Source organism: Mesoplodon densirostris, chromosome 19 (assembly GCF_025265405.1).
Source record: "Mesoplodon densirostris isolate mMesDen1 chromosome 19, mMesDen1 primary haplotype, whole genome shotgun sequence".
Classification (NCBI taxonomy): domain Eukaryota; kingdom Metazoa; phylum Chordata; class Mammalia; order Artiodactyla; family Ziphiidae; genus Mesoplodon; species Mesoplodon densirostris.
In genome coordinates, this window is record NC_082679.1 from 63,597,405 (window position 1) to 63,617,654 (window position 20,250).

Here is a 20,250-nt window from a genome sequence, read left to right on the forward strand (position 1 = left end):
AATCCAGCTTGATTTTCAGGAACAGAGAAATGGAGGGAAAGAAAACATATGGAAAACATACGACAGTGGACAAATGAGTGTGTGAGCATCTGTCTGGCCTCGTCTGTGACGTAGGCTGGGACAACTCATTGAAAGCCAGTATTTCCTAGACACAGAGCTCCCTGCTGTTCAGGGGCAGCTGGCCGAGAGCAGAGGGTATTCACCCCGAGGGCAGAGCCTGGCTGGAAAGGTAAGGAGAGGACAGAGGTGAGGCCACACAGCCGAGGGTCCAGGCCAGATTGGCCTCCATCTCCGACACCACGACTGAGATGTGACAAGCAGTCTGTACCCAGGGGGCTGAACCACCTGGCTTCTGCGAGCTGAACGCATCTTTTCCCTTCTAGCAGTGCCAGGCCAAGGAGCCAGGAACACAAGGATGTCTTCTGGTTCTGAGCCGCCATGCCTCTGCATCTGGTCCCCTGTCCACCTTCTCTTAATCCCCCACGCCTCTCAAGTTCAAAACACAGACTCCCCTAAATTGCAGTCAGCATTTACTCCTACTTGTTTATTGCCCACTCAGTCCCCTAAACCAAGACACCAGCAGGGCTGAGACATGCAGCAGGCTGAAGGACCAGGATAAGCCAAAGCCTGAACATGGACCTTTCTGCCTTCAGAAGATGGGAAGTGTATTACAGCCGACTTCCCTGCTCCTCAGGAGACACCAGGCAGCAACTGAAGCTCTGACTTCCTGGAGAGGACTGAACTCAAAGCAGCTTGTGCAGCAAAGCTCCACCACACCCCGCTGTGCTGGGCTCTGAAGTTCGCCGGAGGCCGGAGCGGGATGTTGTCACGGGTTAGGGTGTGGCTCTCCAGCGTGGCTGCCCACCGGGCCACTGGCCCCCTGATGCCTGGCCAGCGCCACCCTCGCTGTGTTGGCGCCCAGACAGAAGCCCTGCAAGCGGGAGATGGCCTGCCAGGCCTCGGCCGGGTCCCGGTAGTGGAGGAAGGCCCTGCGCTGCGGCCCCTGCCAAGTGAGCCGTGAGGGCGCCGCGCCCCGTGCGCTGAGGGCTCGCTTCAGCTCACTCACCCGGGCGTCCCGGGGGAGGTTCCCGACGTAAACAGTGCTGGACGGCACATCCTCCCCCTGCAAGGAGCCCGATTCCAGCGAGGGCAGCTCCCGCGGGCTTCTGATGGTGCTCAGGGCGGCCCGGGCACCCGGAAGGCTCCAGTGTTTATCCTGAAGGGTGACGTCCTTCCCGGCCTGCTCCTCTCGGCAGCGCAGGCTTCTGAGGACTGGCATTTTCCCCATCATCTCACAGCTGATCTGAAAAAGCAAGGCAGTTCCAGCTACTCTTGAGGCGTCCATAAGGGACCATGACTTGGTCACAAGGGAGGAGAAATCAGTCACTCAGGGGCCTCCTGCCCCACATGCTCGTGGAAGCCTCCATCCACTCAGGCCAGCCATCTCCATCTGCCACTCTGCGTCTGCCAGACAGGCCGTGGCCGCTGGCAGGAACCAGGCGGCTTTCTCCATTTTCCTGGCAGCCCAGAAGGCAGACAACCAAGGCTTCCTACGCAGAAGGCGAAGAGCTAGGGACTTCCCTGGCGGTCGGTCCAGTGGCTGGGACTCTGCCTTCCAAGGCAGTGGGTGTGGATCTGACATGCCTCACCGCCAAAAAGCCAAAACATAAAAGAGAAGCAATATTGTAACAAATTCAATAAAGACTTTAAGTTCACATCAAAAAAAAAATCTTAAAAGAAACAAGAAGGGGAGGAGCTAAGATCACTGGTCTGAGGGTTAAAGGGTCACAAAAGGCAACCGCCCTGGCGACCCCGGGATAATGGGGCGGTTTCTGCTTCCACACCCGTCTCCTCCCCAAGCTACGCCTTTGGGTGGGATGAGGTCTTTAATGGGGCCGTGGGGATCTCCTTCTCAGCCTCCCCCCACCCCCCACCCCCCACCTCGCACCCCTTAATTGAGGGCCAAACCCATCCAGACCTCTGGGAAAAAGCACAGACAAGGCGAATGTGAAACAGAATGCTACATAGAGAACACTTTCTAGCGAAGGGTGATCAGGCTACAAAATAACGAATCCCACACACAATGTTACATCTCAAAGAGAAAGACTTTTACACAAAGGACACTTTTGGCTTTTTGGTCAAATGGATCAGCAAGTATTTCCTGAGCACCCATAGCGATGGAGGTGACAGAAGAGCCCCAATACTCGAGGGGAAGCCTGAACAGGACACCCACGGCTCCGTCCTGTGGCGCAGGGGGCACTGGGGGCTGAGCCCGGGGCAGAGTGGTTCATGTCTCTTAAGGAATCCCAAGGCAGAAATGAAACAGAAAGCCATGCTTAGTTCTTTTCAATAATTCATTCTCTAGAGATGCTTTCTGTCTTCTGTTTGGGGCACAAAGCATGTAAATGATCAGTCACCAAGGGAATTCCCTGGCAGTCCAATGGTTAGGACTCCATGATTTCACTGCTGAGGGCATGGGTTCAATCCCTGGTTGGGGAACTAAGATCCCACAAAGCTGTGCAGCGTGGCCGGAAAAAAAAAAAAAAATCAGTCACCAAGAGGCAAGCAACGGTCCAAACACGGGCTTCCCACAGATGTGGGTACATGAGAACACAGATCAGCACACAAGGTGGACAGCTATAATTTTTCTACAAAAATAGTTCAACTAGTACCAGTGTTCTCAATATATTCAGAATCCTATGTAACTTAGGGCAATGGTTCTTATCCTTGTCAGGGTGTCAGGGACCCTGAAGAGAAGCTGGGGTTCCCTCCCAAGGGCTCTGCCACAATTCTCTGTACAATTTCCCAGCATCTGTTCATGGACCTACAAACCGCAAGAGGCACACGGGTCCCAGGTTGAGAATCAATGGATTAGAATAAGATTTAAAGAAACACAAACACCTAAGCACAGCAAGTATCTTCTCACAGACCTACAGCCTCCTAATCCTCATCAATTTTGTCCTGGTTCTCTCTCCCAGCGCTATGCAGATGATGCTCTCCACCGCAGCAAAGCCTTGCCTGGGGGTCAGAGCCCTCCCCAGCCAGATGCTGCCCTTGTCCCCGGCACAGCCAAGTCAGGAGCCTTGCGGGGGGCACCCGACCACTCGGGTCTTCAGAACAGAGCACACTCTTAGCGCAAAGAAAAACTCCCTCCTTCTCATGTTTCCCATTGTTGAGATACAAAAACAAAAACCACGTCTATGCCACCGAGACACCCACAAGATGGAGCCACTCTTCCTGATTCAAAGGGGATCTGCCTCCACTTGACCTTCTGCCATCTCCTGAACTGACTCATCGGAAGGTGGTTAAACTCACAGACCAGTCCTCCAGAGGCTCCGGTTCCCAAAGAATCCCAAAGACAATGCGAGTCTGGCCAACCCAACTCCCTGCCACGTCCCTCTTCTGCCTTCTTAAGGAGGTCAGATTCTTGCATTCTTTCAAAGTATCTAGGAGTAAATTTAAACTGGTCATAATTAGATTCTTGGGGATTTCTTAAGTGACTGGATCTCGCATTGAGAAAGAATGATCAAATTTAAAACTGTAATTACAATCAGAGTAAAAGTGTGACTATGTCCTTGTACGAGAGAACTAAACGTTACCCCAGTCCAAGCACCAGCAGCGAGAGCCACCAGGCCACATCTCCTGGGAAACACCGTGCGTCCACTGGGCCCACTGTGGCCAGATGAGCACCCATGAAGTGCCCAGTGGACCCACAGGGCTGCCTCAGGCAGAGGTGCGTGTTCTCAGGAAGCCTGACCCACGGGGTGAGGCTCCACGCTCAGGCAGCAGAAATCCACCCTAAAACGTGTGTGAAGCAAACACGCATCCTTCTGTGCACGTCCCCGGGAGCTACCTGATCCCAAGCTGGCGCACATACAAACTGCAATCAGCTGCAGGATAAGGAAAGCCTTCCAGCACACACTGTGAACTGAGTCCACAGCACCGCCACGCTGGCACACACCAAGGGATCTTTGGAAACGGAAACACAGAAATGCGAGGCTTTTACGTAAAACTGCTCGTCCTGAGAGCGGTATGTTCTTTGGAACAACAAAGCCCAGTGTCAGCTCCCTCTCCACGCCACTCCCACCCCGTGTGCTCTAAAGGACAGAGCTCCCTGACCATGAGGGGGTCTTTGCCACTTTCCCAGCCATTTGCCACCTATGTGCTCCGCATGGGATGGCGTAGGTTGATGGTGGCCCTGCAGCCGACAGGCTTCTGAGAGCCCAGTGGACGGGCTGGACACCCACATGGGACCCACAGTGCCGCTCTCTATTTTTCCTGGCTGGCAATTAGGAACATTTGTTAGGTTTTGTCTATTTTCCATGTGAAATGAAAGATTTTGCTTGTTAATCAAGCAAAAAAATGTATGCCCTTCTGTAACTAATCATACCATTTAAAAAGCAAGTATAAAGCAAAATTGATTTTTTCTGTACGCTACAATCACTTTTTGCTGAAGCATGCAGATGGCAGTCGTTTATAAATATATGTTCCCTTTAGAGATTAAATTAAACCTGTCCCCTAGAAATGCTCGCTACGTCCAATACAATCAGAAATCTGACTCTCGAGGCGTCTGCTGCCAACCCAAGAAGAAGACACTCGGCTCTAACCTCCCTCCACCACACGCTGGGGTTACGCTCTGGGATAAATTGCTTTTCTTTCTGGTTCTCACTTCACTTGACCAGAAGATAAGGTGCTTGGGAGGGATGATGTCATTCTATAATGCCAGGATGTGCTGGAGCAGCTGCCGGCAAAGTTAAACAGAAACATTGGAAGTATTTCTAATGAGAACTACAACTTCCATAAAAACCACGTTAGTCTCTTGCAAGACTTAGAAGGTGGGTAGAGGAGACCCACTGTCCGAAGTGACTGGAGCTGGAAACAGAGTCCGTATCAGATCAGTCTATTATTGGCTGGGGCAGTACTCACATTTCTTGAGAAGCTGGAGCAAAGGCTGGAAAATCAAATGCTGTACAGTCTTTGTGTATTAAGAATGAGTTTTTTAAAAAAAGCATCACATTTTGAACCTATTTCAAAACATTTCATCTGGGAGGGCTACAGTGTTTAGAAGAAAAAGGGGATTCCAGATATTCCAATGATAAAGACAAGAGGCAAATTCCTAGAGTCTGATCCCTACATGACGAGTCTATGGGTAGAGCATCACAGAAGGATTTACCGGTATGTGCCAAACAAAGAGCCAACCTGAAACAGTACTATAACCCAGCACTGAACTGCCCCCACCACCTCCTCAAATCTTCAGTGGAGGGCTTCCCTGGTGGCGCAGTGGTTGGGAGTCCGCCTGCTGATGCAGGGGACACGGGTTCGTGCCCCGGTCCAGGAAGATCCCACAGGCCGCGGAGTGGCTAGGCCTGTGAGCCATGGCTGCTGAGCCTGCACGTCCGGAGCCTGTGCTCCGCAACGGGGGAGGCCACAACAGCGGGAGGCCTGCGTACCTCAAAAAAAAAAAAAAATCTTCAGTGGCATTAGGGACTTTGTCCCCAAAGTCAATGAAAACGCACTCTGGCTGCACACATAGCGAGGCCAAGACAGAAACCCCAGGGGCTGGAGAGAGTCCTTGCCTTCACAGGACCCATCCCTCTGCACTGTAGAACTGAGAACACAGGACCCAAAATAAGAAATGGCCTTTTACAAGCTAGGGATTCTTGCCAAGGCCTCACTAACGATTAGCATCCTTCGGGAAGAGGATGAATAAGCCAACGTCCCGATGAGCAGGCTGAGATGTCTCAGGAAGCTGTGGTTGAATTTGGTTTCCTTTCATCTCAGAGGGATTATATTTATCTAACACAACTGATAACCTAATTTGTTGCTTTCCTTATATTTTTCTTGTTAAAATCTGCAGACTGTAACCACGGCTATTCTCCAAGGCAACCAACTCTCTCTCCCTGGAGAGGCCCCCAGAATCCTCCCAGCCTGCGCTGCAGCTGGCCCTCAGCTATGAAGTGCTGGCCCCAGGGCACCTGCAGCCTCGCTGTGGCCGCCCCCGTGATGTATCCTCCCCAGACCGTGTGCTCACCTCTGAGCACAGCCACCTCGCTCCCACGGCCTGTATGTCAGTCGCCATTCAAAGGGAGGCTGTGGGCCTGAATTCTGGGGAGCCCTAAGTTCTAAATGTCCTGAGGGACGTTTTAATAGTCATGAAGGATGCTGCGGCCTTCTAGCTGGTGTTCAGGGTGCACGTGGATGGCCCCACACCCCATCTCAGGGTCTCACGTGCTCCCCTCTGCTGTCCTCAGGGGCTATCCTGGCAGGAGCACAGGTATCTGTGGGGAAGCCCTCAGGGTGCAGTGACAGCACAGGGCTCATCCTCGGAGGCGGATGCTGCTGATTCCCACGCCCACAGGAAGGAGGCCTGAAGCTCTGGATGACTCAGGTTTAAGGAATGTGAAACATGGACAAACATGCTAATTTGACCAAGAGTTTCAATCCATCAGAGCACTTCTCCAGTTTTCGCAGTAATCCTGGCTATTGACCAGCAGATGGCATCATAACCTACAGGTTGGCTTCTGGGGTCAAACTCCAATTGCAGACCACTCTGCGATACAAGCCACTGCCTGTTCTGGGGATGAAAGTCATCATGGCATCAGCTTACGAGGGCTTTGGGTACTGCCTCCTACCCAATTCAGTTCTGCATGGAGATGCAGACGGCAGTAAGAAAATCTGGGTTTGCGAAAGCAAAGACTGATGCTTAGGACGATGCAGAGCTGCGACGGCAGAAGACAGCTCTCAAGAGTGAAAGCCAGCTGGCAAACAGACTCAAGGCATCAGCTCCCCTAGTTGAGTTGGTCACTTCCCGCTTCCTACAGCTGCTGTCGTGTAGAGACCTTGAACCCTGCCTGCTCGTCAGAACCAGCAGGTTTGCAAAGCAGGTTCTCCAGGCCATGCTTGGAGACTGTGATTCAGAAGCAGAAATGTTCAGAAACTCATGGGTGACTCTAACGCACAGCCATGCAGGCTTGGGGACAGCTGCCATGCCAGACAGAGAACGCAGGGAAAGAGGAGGTGCCTAGAGGCCACGGGCCGGCGCTGGCCGCGCTCCACACCACGGCGACCCACCTTAGACCACACAATTCCTGCTGGCTTGGGGCGCTCACACCCCGTGGTGATGACTCGAGTTGGAGTGAGAATATAGTCCACGGTGAGGTCGTGATCCTCGAGGAGGGTTTCAGGTAGGTCGACAACCTGGTCAAACAGAAGCGGGTGAAGGAGCTGAGAGGGATACGGCCCCAGCTGTGTTCGCTGCACCACTGGGTGGAAGTATGATGTCCCCCAAACCCGTCATGGGCAAGGCCGAGCTGCTGCACCAAGCTGAGCGACGCCATGCCCGACACGGCAGGGAGTGGAGGCAGAGACCCTGCCCTGCCCCACCCTGCGCTCTCAGTGGGCAGGAGTAGCTCTGCTGGCCTGTTCCCAGGAAGCACCTGGCAGTCGTGGACGATGGTGACCACTGGCGTCTCCTGGCTGACCGCTCCCATCGACACCATCATGGCGTATTCAAGGTCGGCATAACCTTCTCCCTTCCCAATTCTCCAGCCTAAGAACAACGCAGAGAATCAATGTCTCCGTGGGGTCTGGGGAACCACGCAGGATTACGTTTCTCATCGTGGACTCAGAGGAGTTACAGAGGAAGAGCCACACTAAGTGGGTACAGTGGTTAACACACAGTGAAGTGAGCTTGGAGCCTTTTAAACACAGAAACCTCTCCTTTACCAAGGAAACTGAGCTTGCATTTATGTGAGCTTTATGTTTACGTTTAAAAGTAGTGCAACAGTAGTTTTTAAAAACACTAAGAACAAATTCCTACTAAAGGCACATCTTTTTCATCATGGAGGGAAAGGAGAAAGTCTAAATCAGGGACATGGCTGCGAGACAGCACGGCCTCGCCGTGTAAAAGCACTCAGGACGCGCCCAGCGCAGCCCCACAGCTTGGAAGGAGGCGGTTTAAGCAGCACTACTGCTATTCTGCAAATTCACAAATGCGGCACAAGAAAAGGATTCATCATCTGAAGCTGAAGGACAAGCTAAGCAGGAGAAAAGAACGCAGGACGGCGGACAGCGGACGTTAGCACGCTGCCGGCTACCAGCCGAGTCCAGTCACTCTCCTCGGTAGGACGCCCAGGCCAGCCCGGAGCTCTGACTTCTCTGTGACGTCAGCATCACCGCCAAGCGTGGAAGCGCCATCACTCACGCGTCCTTTAAGATTCAGACCTGACTGAGCTACTTCTACAATGAAAAGCCTTCAACCGTGCACGCAAAGCAGCAAGAGAAAGACAATTCAATAGCAGAACAGCAAAGGGTACAGAGAGTCCAGAGAGAGACAGGCGGACGGACAGTGAACACAGGAGAAACGTTCAAGCTCACCCAAATCAGATGCAAATGAAGAGGCAACTCAAATACCACTGTTCACTCTCAGACACAAAACCTGAGGTGGGATAATTCTAGTTATTAACAGGAGAAGAGGGAGAGAGGCGAGCAGATGGTGTGGGGATGTGATGTGGGCACACTTCCTGGTGGGTAATTTGGCAACATCCATCAGGATTTAAAGACCCTTTGGTCCGGCAATTCCTCTCCTAGGAATCATCCCACGGATGGTCCTCAAAGGTACCCCTAGAGCATACGATAAGACTACACCTCACTCTGGCGCTATTTGCAAGGGAAAGACCGAAACAAACACTGGAGATCACTTAAATGTGTATCAGTCAGGGCTGATGAACAGGAGGCTGACCTCTGTGCTGACGGGCAGAGCCCTTGGAGATGCAGACGCTGCAGCAGCAGGGCACAGAGCACCGTCAGTGCGGAGACAGAACCAGGATGAACATGCAGCCCACACACAGAACACTCGAGATGCCTGTATCTCACACCACAAGAGCTGATACTTCTGTGGGCATCAGGGGACAGGCAGAGGGAAAGTGGCCAGGCAATGCTTTCTGTGCTATCCACATTTTTTAAACACATGCATGGTGATTTTGTTGTTTTAATTAGGGGGTTATCTAAACAGTGACAGTTACAAAACATTGTTTTCTTTTTCATACATCCTGAACTAGAAAAGAAAACTCCTGACGTCCTTTTAAAAGAAGAAATCTTTGCTAACTTCCCACTGCCAAAAGAGTACAGCCCAGTTCCCGGCATCTGGCCTCCGGTCTCTGGAAGGACAGCCCCGGACACCAGAGGGCCGTGCTACGTGACCACAGCACTCCCTCTCCCTGTCCTGCTCCGCCTGCCTCGAACACACCCGGCACGCAGGAGCTAACCCTGAGGCCTGCTCTGAGGTCACCCTGCTCCAAGCTGGCGAGTCCCTCCTCTGAGCCCGCCTACGCCCACCCCGGCTTCTGTTTCCAGCACTGAGCGCATCGTATTGTAGTTCAGCTCTCATGTCTGCTCCTCCCACCCACCGAGGACCCAAAGCAGAGCCCACTCAGTGCCGGCCTGGCACGTGGCACACAGTGGGCACATGTGTGCTCATGTGTACCCGTCCCTGAGGACACAGGTAAAGCATCTGTAACTGTGAATACACGGAAAACAGGGAATAAAGACCTGTAACATCTCACTCCTAAGCATCTCACACAGGAGCTCAGAGCAGGAGCCGGGAAAAGACTAAGCTCAAGGTGACGGTATTAAGGCCAACGTTTACAACACGACGCTCAGGGTTCAGAACAAATGATTAGAGCACTGCTCGCCAACTGTTCATTCAGAAGCTCTACTGAAGGAAGGACTTGGCTTTGGCCGATTAACTTCCAAAGGGAGATCTGAGGATGAGCATCTCAGGACACTCTCCTGCCGGGCAGGGAGGAGAAGGCTCTCCTAGTGCGGCGGGGGGGGTCCCGATCACACCACACAAGCGCAGCCCTGCAACGTGCTCACCCGGCCGCAGAACCAGCAGCTCCTTTCCAACAGCACCCAGCTGGGCCTGGGGCAGAGCAGGGCAGAGAGGCAGAGGCCCTAGGGCACCCCCGAGACGAGTCCTGAGGGTGGCTCAGCCCAGGGCAGAGGCTGGCAGGCTGACCCACACTGTCCCTGCTCACAGGCTTGCGGGGTGAAGCTCCAGGCCCCAGAGGCAGGCTCAGGACACCCCGCACTGTCCAGGAGGCTGCTGCTTCACAACAAAAAAAAGCTTCAGAACCCAGCGTTTCTCCACTTACTGGAGGCTCTCCAAAACCAACTATTTACTGACGCACTGCAAATAAATTCAGCTCTAGTTCCAGTTAACTTAAGAACAGAGGGGAAATCTTTCACCACCTGAAGAGAGATTATCTCACTTTATTTTTCCTGTTATGAAAAGTGAAAATGCTGTAAAGGTGTTGAGTGGGGCTGAGAGTGGGAGGGACCGAGTTAATTCTTCAAAATCAGTGATAGATGCAGTGGTTATGCAGGCCAGGCACGCGTCCAGAAAGCTGATATTACTCACCATCAATGTCTGAAAGGCGACCGGAGCGCTGGAGGAACATCAGGCTGCAGGGTAAGTGGTCACATCCGAGAGTTTCTGTTCTTAATCTTACCTTTTTCAGAAACAGCCACGGACCCCACCACCACTAAGTCCACAAGGACCCTGGAATCCAAGCCCACGGGAGTGCTGTAGTTCCTCACGCCCTGCGGACAGACACGCGGCCTGAGAGCTCCCTGGCAGAGAGGCCACCCGTCTCATAACCCACGGGGAGGTGCACTCAGGGTCTGAACAACCTCCCGAGGGAAGCAAGCACGCGCACCATCCCACAGCAAACACGCAGCATCACGGAAGCGGCAGCTCAGGGAAACCATGGATCAGAACCATTTTAAGACTTCCCCACAATTCTTCCCCAGGAAAGACATCCGGAGGAAATGATAGCACCATGACTAGGATATTCATTTCATAATATTCAATAAATCATTTTCCTCCAAGAGGCAGGAGAGCACAGTGATTAGAATACAGGCTCGGGAGTCACAAGGAACTGGGTCCAGATCCCTCTCCCCTGTGGCCGCAACAGGAGGAAACCCTCTGAGTTCCAGTCTCTTCCTCTGTAAGACAGGGACACCAGCCTTGCCTCGTCCGACATGTTGGAATGAAATGACAGCGTGCAGGTAAAGCGTCCAGCACGGAGGACATGGCCACTAAGCGTGTGTGACCTATTAACTCACTGTGAAACACTGGAGGCCCCGCTCTGCGTGAACAGCTGATCACTCCTAACACATTAATTATTCAACCAAAAAGCACCCAAAGCACACCCACTTTCGCTAACTAATGGAGGCCTGTGTGCAAAGCACAGGGAGGTTCCTGTGGCCGTGATTCTGACAATGGGAGACAGGGAAATCTCGGAAACTAGAGTAGGGTGCTGCACGGCCAAGTACCCGGCAGCAGTGGTCGCTGGATGTGGTACGGTGCCCTGTCGACAAGCCCGTGACAAGTCCCTATAGGATCGGTACCATGACCGGGGCCTCCCAACCCTCAAACCGCAGTCGGCGGCCCGCGGTGCCCCCACTGCGGGAAAGCGTGTCTTCCATTAAGCTCACAGCGGCCACGCAGGCAGGTCTCTTGCCCACGGCCCATGTCCTCAAGCCTGTTTCAGTGGGCTTGGTGCCTGGCAGCCTTGGGAAGCACGCACCTGCCTGGGGTTTTCTGTGTTGTCACCTGTCAGGCCCCCCCCTTCTCTCGGGGGCTCAGCCTCACCTGCTCAGTCTGACCAGACACCGCGTGAGCAACCAGGAGTCACCGTGACTCTCCAAAGTCCTGTTCTATTCAACCAAGAGGCACCGGATGGGCAGAGGGACTTATGAGGCAGTTAACAGACCTTTCCGTCTGCCCCCTGGGGTGGTTACCAGAACACTCCTGAGTCAAAGAGTAAATACAAAGACAACGATGGCACACACAGGTGGCTGGGGTGTGACAGTAGCAGGGGGCTGAGGGACAAACTCAGAGTCTTATCTGCCAAGAAGTAAGGCTACATCACAGTCTCCTACAGTGATATGCACGGTGGCAGCATTTCACCACTAAGCTTTGGCAACCTAAAGAATAATCGTACTAAATTTGCATCTGCATTAGACGTGGCTTTAAGAGTCTCTCTCTCCTTTGCCATTTTTCCTCTGCCACAAAGAAAACAAAAATCTTTGGTTTCCTCTACCTGCGCTCCGTCATTCTGAGGTTCAGGGCCCTGGATCTCTGATTTCCATCCGGTGTCTCATGATATAACAGAGCCCAGACACAGTTCAATCTCTTTGCAAGTTCAGTTGTGAGAGCTGGTCGGGCTTTACCCTGGCCGGGACCAGCCAGTGCTGGCACTTCACAGGGCCTCCTGGCAACGAGCCCCATGTCGGTCACCCTTCAGAGGGGAGTGGGATGCTGTTAAGGGTGACACAGACCACTACACCAGCACCACGGCCATGTCTGACCTGGACCTCAATACGTGGAAAGAGGCCGCTCTTACTGCCCGGAACCTACCAATGATAACAGATCACATTCCCTGCCAGCTCCCGGAAGTATGGGCTCAGATCTGAGGCCACGACCGCCAACGGCAGGGGATCACGGGGTGGGCACTTTGAACACTGACCAGAACCAGGGTTATCTCTTATTTTTCTGCATTTATCTTCCCTTTGTTCTTTGTCCTACATGTATTTTATCATCTTACTTTTTTGATGTGTATGCCACATCAAATTCTCTTTTTGCAATAAGACAGGTTATCAATAAATAATGATAAAGCATTCACGTTTTATGCACTAGACTTAAGTGGAAAATCCCTTTTTAAAAGGAATATCTTGATGCCTTATTTCTTCTTCCCACCAGATTAGGAATCAAGTGACCTGCGGTCAACTCTAGAACTCTGAAAAGTCACCAGATTCTATTTCTTCATCTATAAAATACTAGACAAATTCCATTATAAGGCACTCTAATGTGATATTTACACACTGGTTTTATGGCATTGTGAGGCAGTGAAAAAAATCATATTGCTAAATCACTAAAGCCATTATTACTTTAGCACTTGGTGAGGCAATTTCCAATTGAACATATTTTGGAAATTCTACCGTGTCCCCATTTGCTCTGGTGGCATCTGAGAAAATGCTATAGGGCACTGAACAGCATCAAGAGTTAACACCAGAGGGCATCAGAGTACCGTCAAATTGGCTTTCCCTTTTCTTTTTTAACAGGGAAATTTACTATTTCTCAGCTTAGTGCAAGAGAAAAACCGAGTTACAGGCAGTTTTTCTGCTTGGCTCCTGTAATGACAAGACTGCTGAATACTTAACATCACTCTTCATTTGGCTTTGTTAAACACAGATTTCAACTCTGGCGGATTTACACTGTTCTAACTCACCAGAAGTCACGGCTGAGAACGGTTCTTCCCTGTGGCTGGTGTTGCTTCTCAAACTTACCTGAGAGGTGGCACATTTTCTCAAGATGTCTTTAGTTGCTCCGGGGGGTGGTGTGATCTTATTAAACAACCCCGTTCTCAGTCGTGGTGTTGGAACCAACAATGTTTTTTTGCTCTTTTAAAAGAAAAGACAATCAATAAATTACAGAATTTAAGATGGGAACTTTCTTGTGTATATTTTTAACATTTCAGGAACAGAAGCAAGTTACTATTACCTGCATTTTGGGGTGTGTGCCAAGGAGATGAGTTGTTTTGGAAACCCAAGTGAATAATGCAGGGGGCCGATTTTACTTAGAGCAGCTGCACTACCCGCCTCAGAATAAAGGGGCAGGGGGGCTGTAAAAGTTGCTGACTCAACTCCACTTGCCATTCAAAATGCTTACAGGTGAAAATGACAATGCAAATCCTGACAAAGTCTGTTCTCATGAAAACTCCAGCCATAGCCTTCCTATGCCTTCTGCTCCCAGCATTAAGCACTATCCAGGTACAGGGATGTTTTATCTTGAAGCTGGCATTACACAGTCACATTAAAAACATTACCCCATCAAGCACTTATATCTAGTTTGCTGCTCAATAAATCACAGTCTGAGAGATCAGTGCTCATTACAATTAGTATTTTATATTGACCTGTGTTGATAACCGTCTTCTTCTATTAAGTTCTCAAATATCTACTGCGAGCCCCAGGGCAGGGGTTTTCAAAGTGGGGGCCCCTGGCCAGCAGCATCAGCAGCCCCTGGACACCTGTCAGAAGTGATCAGAAGCCCTGTGGGGCCCAGCAACCTGCTTTAACAAGCCCACCCGGTAATCCTGATGTGCAAGAAAGTTGGAGAAACAAGGCCCAAGGACACGGCTGCAGATTATACAGGGGTGGGCCATGAGGCAATCATAAACTTTTCATGTAAAAAATCACATGTTTTACTTTTTGTGCAGGAGATGACAGCCTGAGACCAATAAAAGACCTATAAAAACACAGCTTGGCTTATTTAAATAAAGGTTTTCAACCCCAAGAAGAGTATTTCAGCAGAAGTAACGAGTACGTGCTACTCTCCTTTTGAGTGGGACAGAGGTGGGTGATTTTATTTGTAGTCTCACCCCTTGGCTGTACACCAGAGCGCCCCGGGGAGCTCTGAGAGTCACCAATGTACAGTTCCGCTCGAGCCTGACTCAGAACCGGACACTGCCAAGAGTCTCCAAAGCTCCTCAGGGGTGCTGACTTACAGCCAGTGTGCTCAGGCCCAGGGATCTCAAAGTTCCATCAGGGCGTTTACTATGAATAGGTTCTAGAACCGAATGAAGGTCTGGGGTCAAGCCTGGGAAGCTGTGCCCCTAGGTGTGATCTGCGGCCGTGTGCATCACTATCCTTGCCTGCCGAGGTATGCACTTTCCCACACAGGATGAAAGGCGCCCGCAGATGGAGGATTCTCAAGAGTTGTAGGGAAACTGAGTCGCCACCCGAGGCCTGCTGGCATACAGCAGAATCCCACAGACCCCGCACTGCCACACGCAGCACTATACTCACTGTAAACGGTGTTTTGTTTCAGCAAAACAACATCAGCCATTACATTAAATGAGTGCTGTTATCTGCATTTTACTGCTTTTATAGTTTTGTTTATATGTAATTTACATGTTTACTTTGGTTTTACAGTCACATAAGATCCTGAGCATTATAATTTATGCCAAGTTTTATGTTTATACTTATTAAATTATAATAAATTGAAGCAACCCTGGGGGAATTTTTCTTCTTGAAAAGGGGCCTATTATATCTAAGTTAAGAAACACTGTTCTAATTCATATATTTTGGGGACTCATTTATCAGATCTCTTACTCATAGGTTATCAAGTTTCGAGGAATTACAGTATTACAAATGTAGCAGATGAGGTATATTGTAATCATTCCCTTCTGGAGAGGTACATGAGAATTGGGATGCCTCAAAGTCACGGTTTCTCTTTGCATTCAGAGATGTTCAGGACTTCTGACTGACAGACAACCAAAGAGTCTGGACTGTCCTGGAAAAAACAACTCCAAGGACACAGTCTGCACTGGAGGGAGTCGGGGCACCATCTTCCCAAACGTGGACTGTGCGCATGTGCCAGCCGCCTGGGGAAGGTGGGCCGCTCAGGAGCCAGGGCTCAGGCTCGGGGAATGGGATTACCTGCAGCGCCAGCAGCCGGACGCCTTCCAGCGGTTTATCAGGGTCCACTTTAACTTCCTGCGTTCTGGCAAAAACCTCGAGGTCTTTGATGTTTTGGCAAGCCAGAAAAGAGCCCTGGTTAGGCAGATAGACAGAAGTGCACTTACGTTGAGGACGAAGAAGCGGGCATTTTTCTGGGGTGCGTCAGGGTTGACTTTAATGGTTCTGGCCATTTTGAACGCCTGCAAACGTGGGAAATGCTCAGCGGCCTGAGAAGCACCCTGTTTTTAAATGCAAGTGCACGTTACTAAGAGGCCAGCACCCTGGGCCACCCTCAGCCTGATGCTCCAGCATCTCCCCCAGACAGGCGCGGGGGCCGATTCTGAGACCAGGTCCGGGGTCACCCGAGGAATGTCTAAGGAAGCAGCCAGGTAGCAAGGGTTGAGGAGCCGGCCTCGCTGGCTGGGGCTCCCTCTCAGAGCACGTCGCTCCTCAGGAGCCAACTGTGTGAAAAGGCACCACAACAATCGAACGCTTCCAGCCAGGAGAAATATTTCACTCTGTACCAAACGGGGAACAGTAGCCTTAGCACCTCCTCCCAGCAAGATGCGACCCACCCACCAACGCTGCACAGAAAGGCAGGAGGTGCTCGAGAGTGAAGGTGAAGTGACATGAAGGACGTCTCAGAGCATAAAACACCCCGGCCGCTGGTTCAGATTTCACACCACTCACTGTTCACTGAGTTCAAACCCACCGTGAAGCAGGAAGGTAACTGTACTACCACTGTTACTCATTTAGGGGTATCCTGCTTTCATTGCGAACGCTCCAGGAGTGCCGCAGTACCTTGAAGTTGGGAATCCTGTGATGAACAGGCCGGGGAAAATCAGCTAAATTCCGCGCCTCCATGTAGTCCCAAATCTGCCCACGAATGTCCTCTTTGGAAACACCTATGGCAGTAAAGGGTGTGACTGATAAAGCCACAGGCAGGAAGCGCACGGTGCAGCAGCCCCACGGCCCAGCGCCAACCGCTCCCGCTGCACCCCCAGCTCCGCCCCGCCAGACAGAACCTAGGGCTTCTGATCCCTACGTCGAAAAACTAGGGTCAGTGGTAAGTTTTACACCTCAATAAACTGCTATAGTCCAGACACAGTGTAAATTCAACGTAACCCTAGTGTTTAATGAAGCTAGTTCTATGAACCTGTAGCGGCAGGAGAACACACGCAACCCAAGCCGTGGACCCAAGCGTTCCTAACTCCTCACGTGGAGAGACAAGTTCTGCTCAGTTACGGCTCCGTGATCTCACTCTCATTCTATCGGTCTTGGGACAGCTATGATTACTTCACTCCTGCTGTAAGTCCTGTTGCTTCTCTTAGACTGAAGCGATGCGTAACCCAGCTACTATTTTGGATTACCAACTACAATCCCCTTTATTGAGGGAATCTTTATTCTAGACCTCACCTTGGTAATGGATTTTTAGGCAACCAATATTCCTTAATGACATGACTGGGAATGTCCTAAGAAAATCCGTATCAACCATGTGCCCCTCCTGGAATGGAGAACTATGAAAAGCAGTTTCCAGTTAAGCAGGAAAAAATAAAATCAGCACATTCATATAAACTATTTTAAAATATTCACTGAATTTTTGTGTTTCTTAGTCCGAAAGGATATCCCTGGACTCGTACAGAAGTCTGTTTCAAATCACTTTGGTGTGATGGGGCACCTCTCATCACCCAGGCGGGAAAGAGGGGCAGGTGTCCTCAGTCTCCCCTGCGTGAGTGGAGGCTGCGCAAAAGTGACACAAGGGAGCAGCCTGAGAGCTGGGAGCCACCACCCTGGGGGGTGGGATGCAGCTGGCAGCTGGCTTCTCACCATAAACATTTAAGAATTGTGTGGCTTTGAGTCTTGTGAATAAATTACATTTTAAAAGCTTAATTCTTTTGCAAATGGAGTTTTGAAACATACGAAGGCATCTATAATGAAGAGCCTCTCTCCTCACTACCTGCCGAGTACCAGGTCCCTTCCCCCGAGACAATCAGTGCACCTATCTGTTCTAGTGAATGCTTCCCCAGGCATCTCAGACTTCTCCCTGGAGACACTCCATTCTTGCCCTCATCTTCTTTCCCTAAGAGGGTGTGCTATACATGCAGCTACATATACTGCTTTGAACTCTGCTGCTATTTACTTACTATCTTGCAGATTGGTCCATATGGTATACAAAAGCACCCTCATCCTTTTCTGCAGTTGCACAGTTTTCCACGATGGGGGCAGGTCAAATTTTACTCAAGACTGATAGGCAACAGGTGGTTTCCAACCTTGTTACTGATGTATATGCCTTTACAGTCCTTGCCCATTTTGTAGCGATGTGTTAAACCTCTACGTGCAGTTTTACGGTGTTAAGGGCCAAAGCCAAAGGTTTCCACTGCTTATGCCCACAGGCTAGACACAGGTTCCCTTGGAACAGCACCCACACCAGGCCCTTCACAGCCAGACCCCGGAGCTTCCGGGACTTCCTGCAAACACTGCTGGTGCCCCTTGACCCTGGCTGTGCTTCTGAGCCACTGCAGGAATCAAGAATGCAGATTCGAGGGCACTTAGGGGACACGCATCTCCAAAGACGCAGGCCAAGACGAGACGACTGTTGGCCTGGGTAGGGCCATGCAGGCAGTTTCCAGCACTTGGCTTGTTCTTCCCTGCTGCGAGCTCTGCATTTGCTGGTCTCTGCTGGGAAGTCTGTTCTACTCCCTGTCCCTCAGGCAAACCCTCACTCTTCAAGGCCCAGCTTCGGCATCACCTCCAGGAAGTCTCCCCTCCACGCTGTTCCAGTGCCCTGAGGACCCCTGGCACAGGGTGTGGAATGAGTTGTAAAGCTCTGCTGGCCAATTCAGCCTCATCTCCTGTCACCCTCACATGAAATTCAAAAAGTGGCCTAACCATGTCGGCCCCTAGCCCCACACACCTGTCCCCCTGTCTTTTTCAGGCCTTTGTACCTCCTCTCCTCCCTCCCCTCCCAGGTTCTCCCCCTCCTCTCCCTTCAGGCCTAGCTGAGACGCCACCTCCCCCAGAAAGCATTCCGCGTGCTGGGTCACAGACAGACGTCCCTCCTTTAGGATCCTCCCCCCTTGAGGAACCCAGAGCACGCTCACTGCTTGTTTTTTCAAACAGAAACCATTACATCGACACAACTATTAAAAGGCTACTACATTTATCACTTTCACTAACAACCCAGATGTCCAATAATATCCCCAACACTGTGCACAGTGCTGTGTGGGACACAGAGATGTAGGCATTGGGGCCCTTGCTCCAGAGTCAATAAATCACAAACATCCGAGTGACTCCCATGTAGAAAGCAATGGGCTAATTGCAAGGGGAGGGAGAGAATAAAAGGGCAGGTTCTTGCCCTTAGAAAGTTACCAAAACATGGGAAATAATTAGAATAATAAAAGGTGACATATATTAATGTGAGAAATGCATGAACCCTGTTCCGTAACTGCCCAACAGGTCAGCCTGAGTCTCGTTCCTTCTGTCTCTAGCCCTGAGGTCACTCCTGGCATCTCCAAAGGTCTTTGTCACCATCCCACTGAACTATCGGCACCTGTTTACTGTGCTGTTTCCATGCTACCCAGACAGTAAGGGAGGAGTGGATTTATTCACGGTTGTCGAACCGGGGTTGAACAGACCCTGGGGCACCAACAGCCTTGGTAACACCTTTGCCAGGCAATTCTGCAATCAGTAACCAAAGCTCAGGGGCTCTGGGGCGAGCCTCCCCAAGGCCTAGGGAAGGGGCTGGGACAGCCTAGGTCTCGGAAACCATCCGTTAAGAGGTCTGTGATGCAGCACCCCAGGGTTTAGGTTAAACTGGCTTCCAGTCGTGCCCCTGCCAGCAGCTGTGAGCCCCGTTTCTCCTGCTGTAAAGAGGACGTGATACGGGAGACACATCTCACGGGGACGCACGGACAGTACCACGTACCCAGCAGATAGCCTCCCTTCCTCTTCCCACCTGCTCCACTGACAGTGTCGGGTATCCGGGTCCCAACCCGCCGCAGGTTCGACCCCGCACCCGGCTCCGACCCCTCTGAGACTCCGCCCGTCCCTCCACGTCCCGTCTGCCCAATCCCCGGGGACCCCTCCGCGTCCCCGCCCATCTCTCAGCGGCCCCTCCGCGTCCCTGGTCCGTCTCTCAGCGGCTCCTCCGCGTCCCCGCCCGTCTCTCAGCGGCCCCTCCGCGTCCCCGCCCGTCTCTCAGCGGCCCCTCCGCGTCCCCGCCCGTCTCTCAGCGGCCCCTCCGCGTCCCCGGTCCGTCTCTCGGCGGCCCCTCCGCGTCCACGCCCGGCTCTCAGCGGCCCCTCCGCATCCCCGACCGTCTCTCAGCGGCCCCTCCGCATCCCCGACCGTCTCTCAGCGGCCCCTCCGCCTCCCCACCCGTCTCTCAGGTGGTCCCTCCGGCGGCCCCTCACCCGCCCTCAGCTCCATGGCGACGCCGTCAGTGCGCGACACCTCCCCGAGCGGAGTCCGGCACGAAGTGACGACACTTGCGCGCGCCCTCCAGGCGCCTGCGCACTGGCCTGGGGTGGGGGTGGGGGCGGTGGCGTAGCCGCGGAGGCCTGGTGGGAACGTTCCGCGGCGCGCATGCGGCTCCGCGGGCCTTGCGAAGGGAGGTGGGCGTCGGGCCTGAGGGTTTGTTCTCTGAGCAGGCCAAGCATAGAGCCCCTGCTCCGACGCGCGTTTGCCGGGCGCTGGGGAGCTACCGAGTGAACAACCCCTGGCCTG

At 52.1% G+C, this 20,250-nt stretch overlaps 1 protein-coding gene across 5 annotated transcripts; it reads right to left on the bottom strand.

Moving 5' to 3' along the window:
• Window positions 1-734: 734 nt before the first annotated feature.
• On the bottom strand, window positions 735-20,006 carry MTHFSD (methenyltetrahydrofolate synthetase domain containing). Of its 5 annotated transcripts, none has more exons than XM_060085605.1 (8): window positions 19,938-20,006; window positions 16,327-16,430; window positions 15,505-15,618; window positions 13,354-13,467; window positions 10,512-10,602; window positions 7,437-7,549; window positions 7,072-7,197; window positions 735-1,303 (listed from the first exon to the last, which is right to left on the bottom strand). In XM_060085605.1, the coding sequence occupies exons 1-8, from the start codon at window positions 19,951-19,953 to the stop codon at window positions 827-829; spliced, it is 1,155 nt and encodes a 384-aa protein (XP_059941588.1). In that variant the 5' UTR covers window positions 19,954-20,006; the 3' UTR covers window positions 735-826. The 5 variants fall into 5 exon arrangements, with proteins under 5 accessions (XP_059941588.1, XP_059941589.1, XP_059941587.1 ...); XM_060085606.1 differs by lacking the exon at window positions 15,505-15,618 and adding an exon at window positions 15,651-15,725; XM_060085604.1 differs by lacking the exon at window positions 15,505-15,618 and adding an exon at window positions 15,651-15,764.
• Window positions 20,007-20,250: the final 244 nt, after the last annotated feature.

Coding starts and splice junctions, on each gene's coding strand:
- MTHFSD (XM_060085605.1), bottom strand. Junction 13,468..15,504: donor TCCGGCTGCTGGCGCTGCAG/GTAATCCCATTC, acceptor TTCTTTTAAAAG/AGCAAAAAAACATTGTTGGT. Junction 7,198..7,436: donor CCATCGTCCACGACTGCCAG/GTGCTTCCTGGG, acceptor CTGTTTGACCAG/GTTGTCGACCTACCTGAAAC.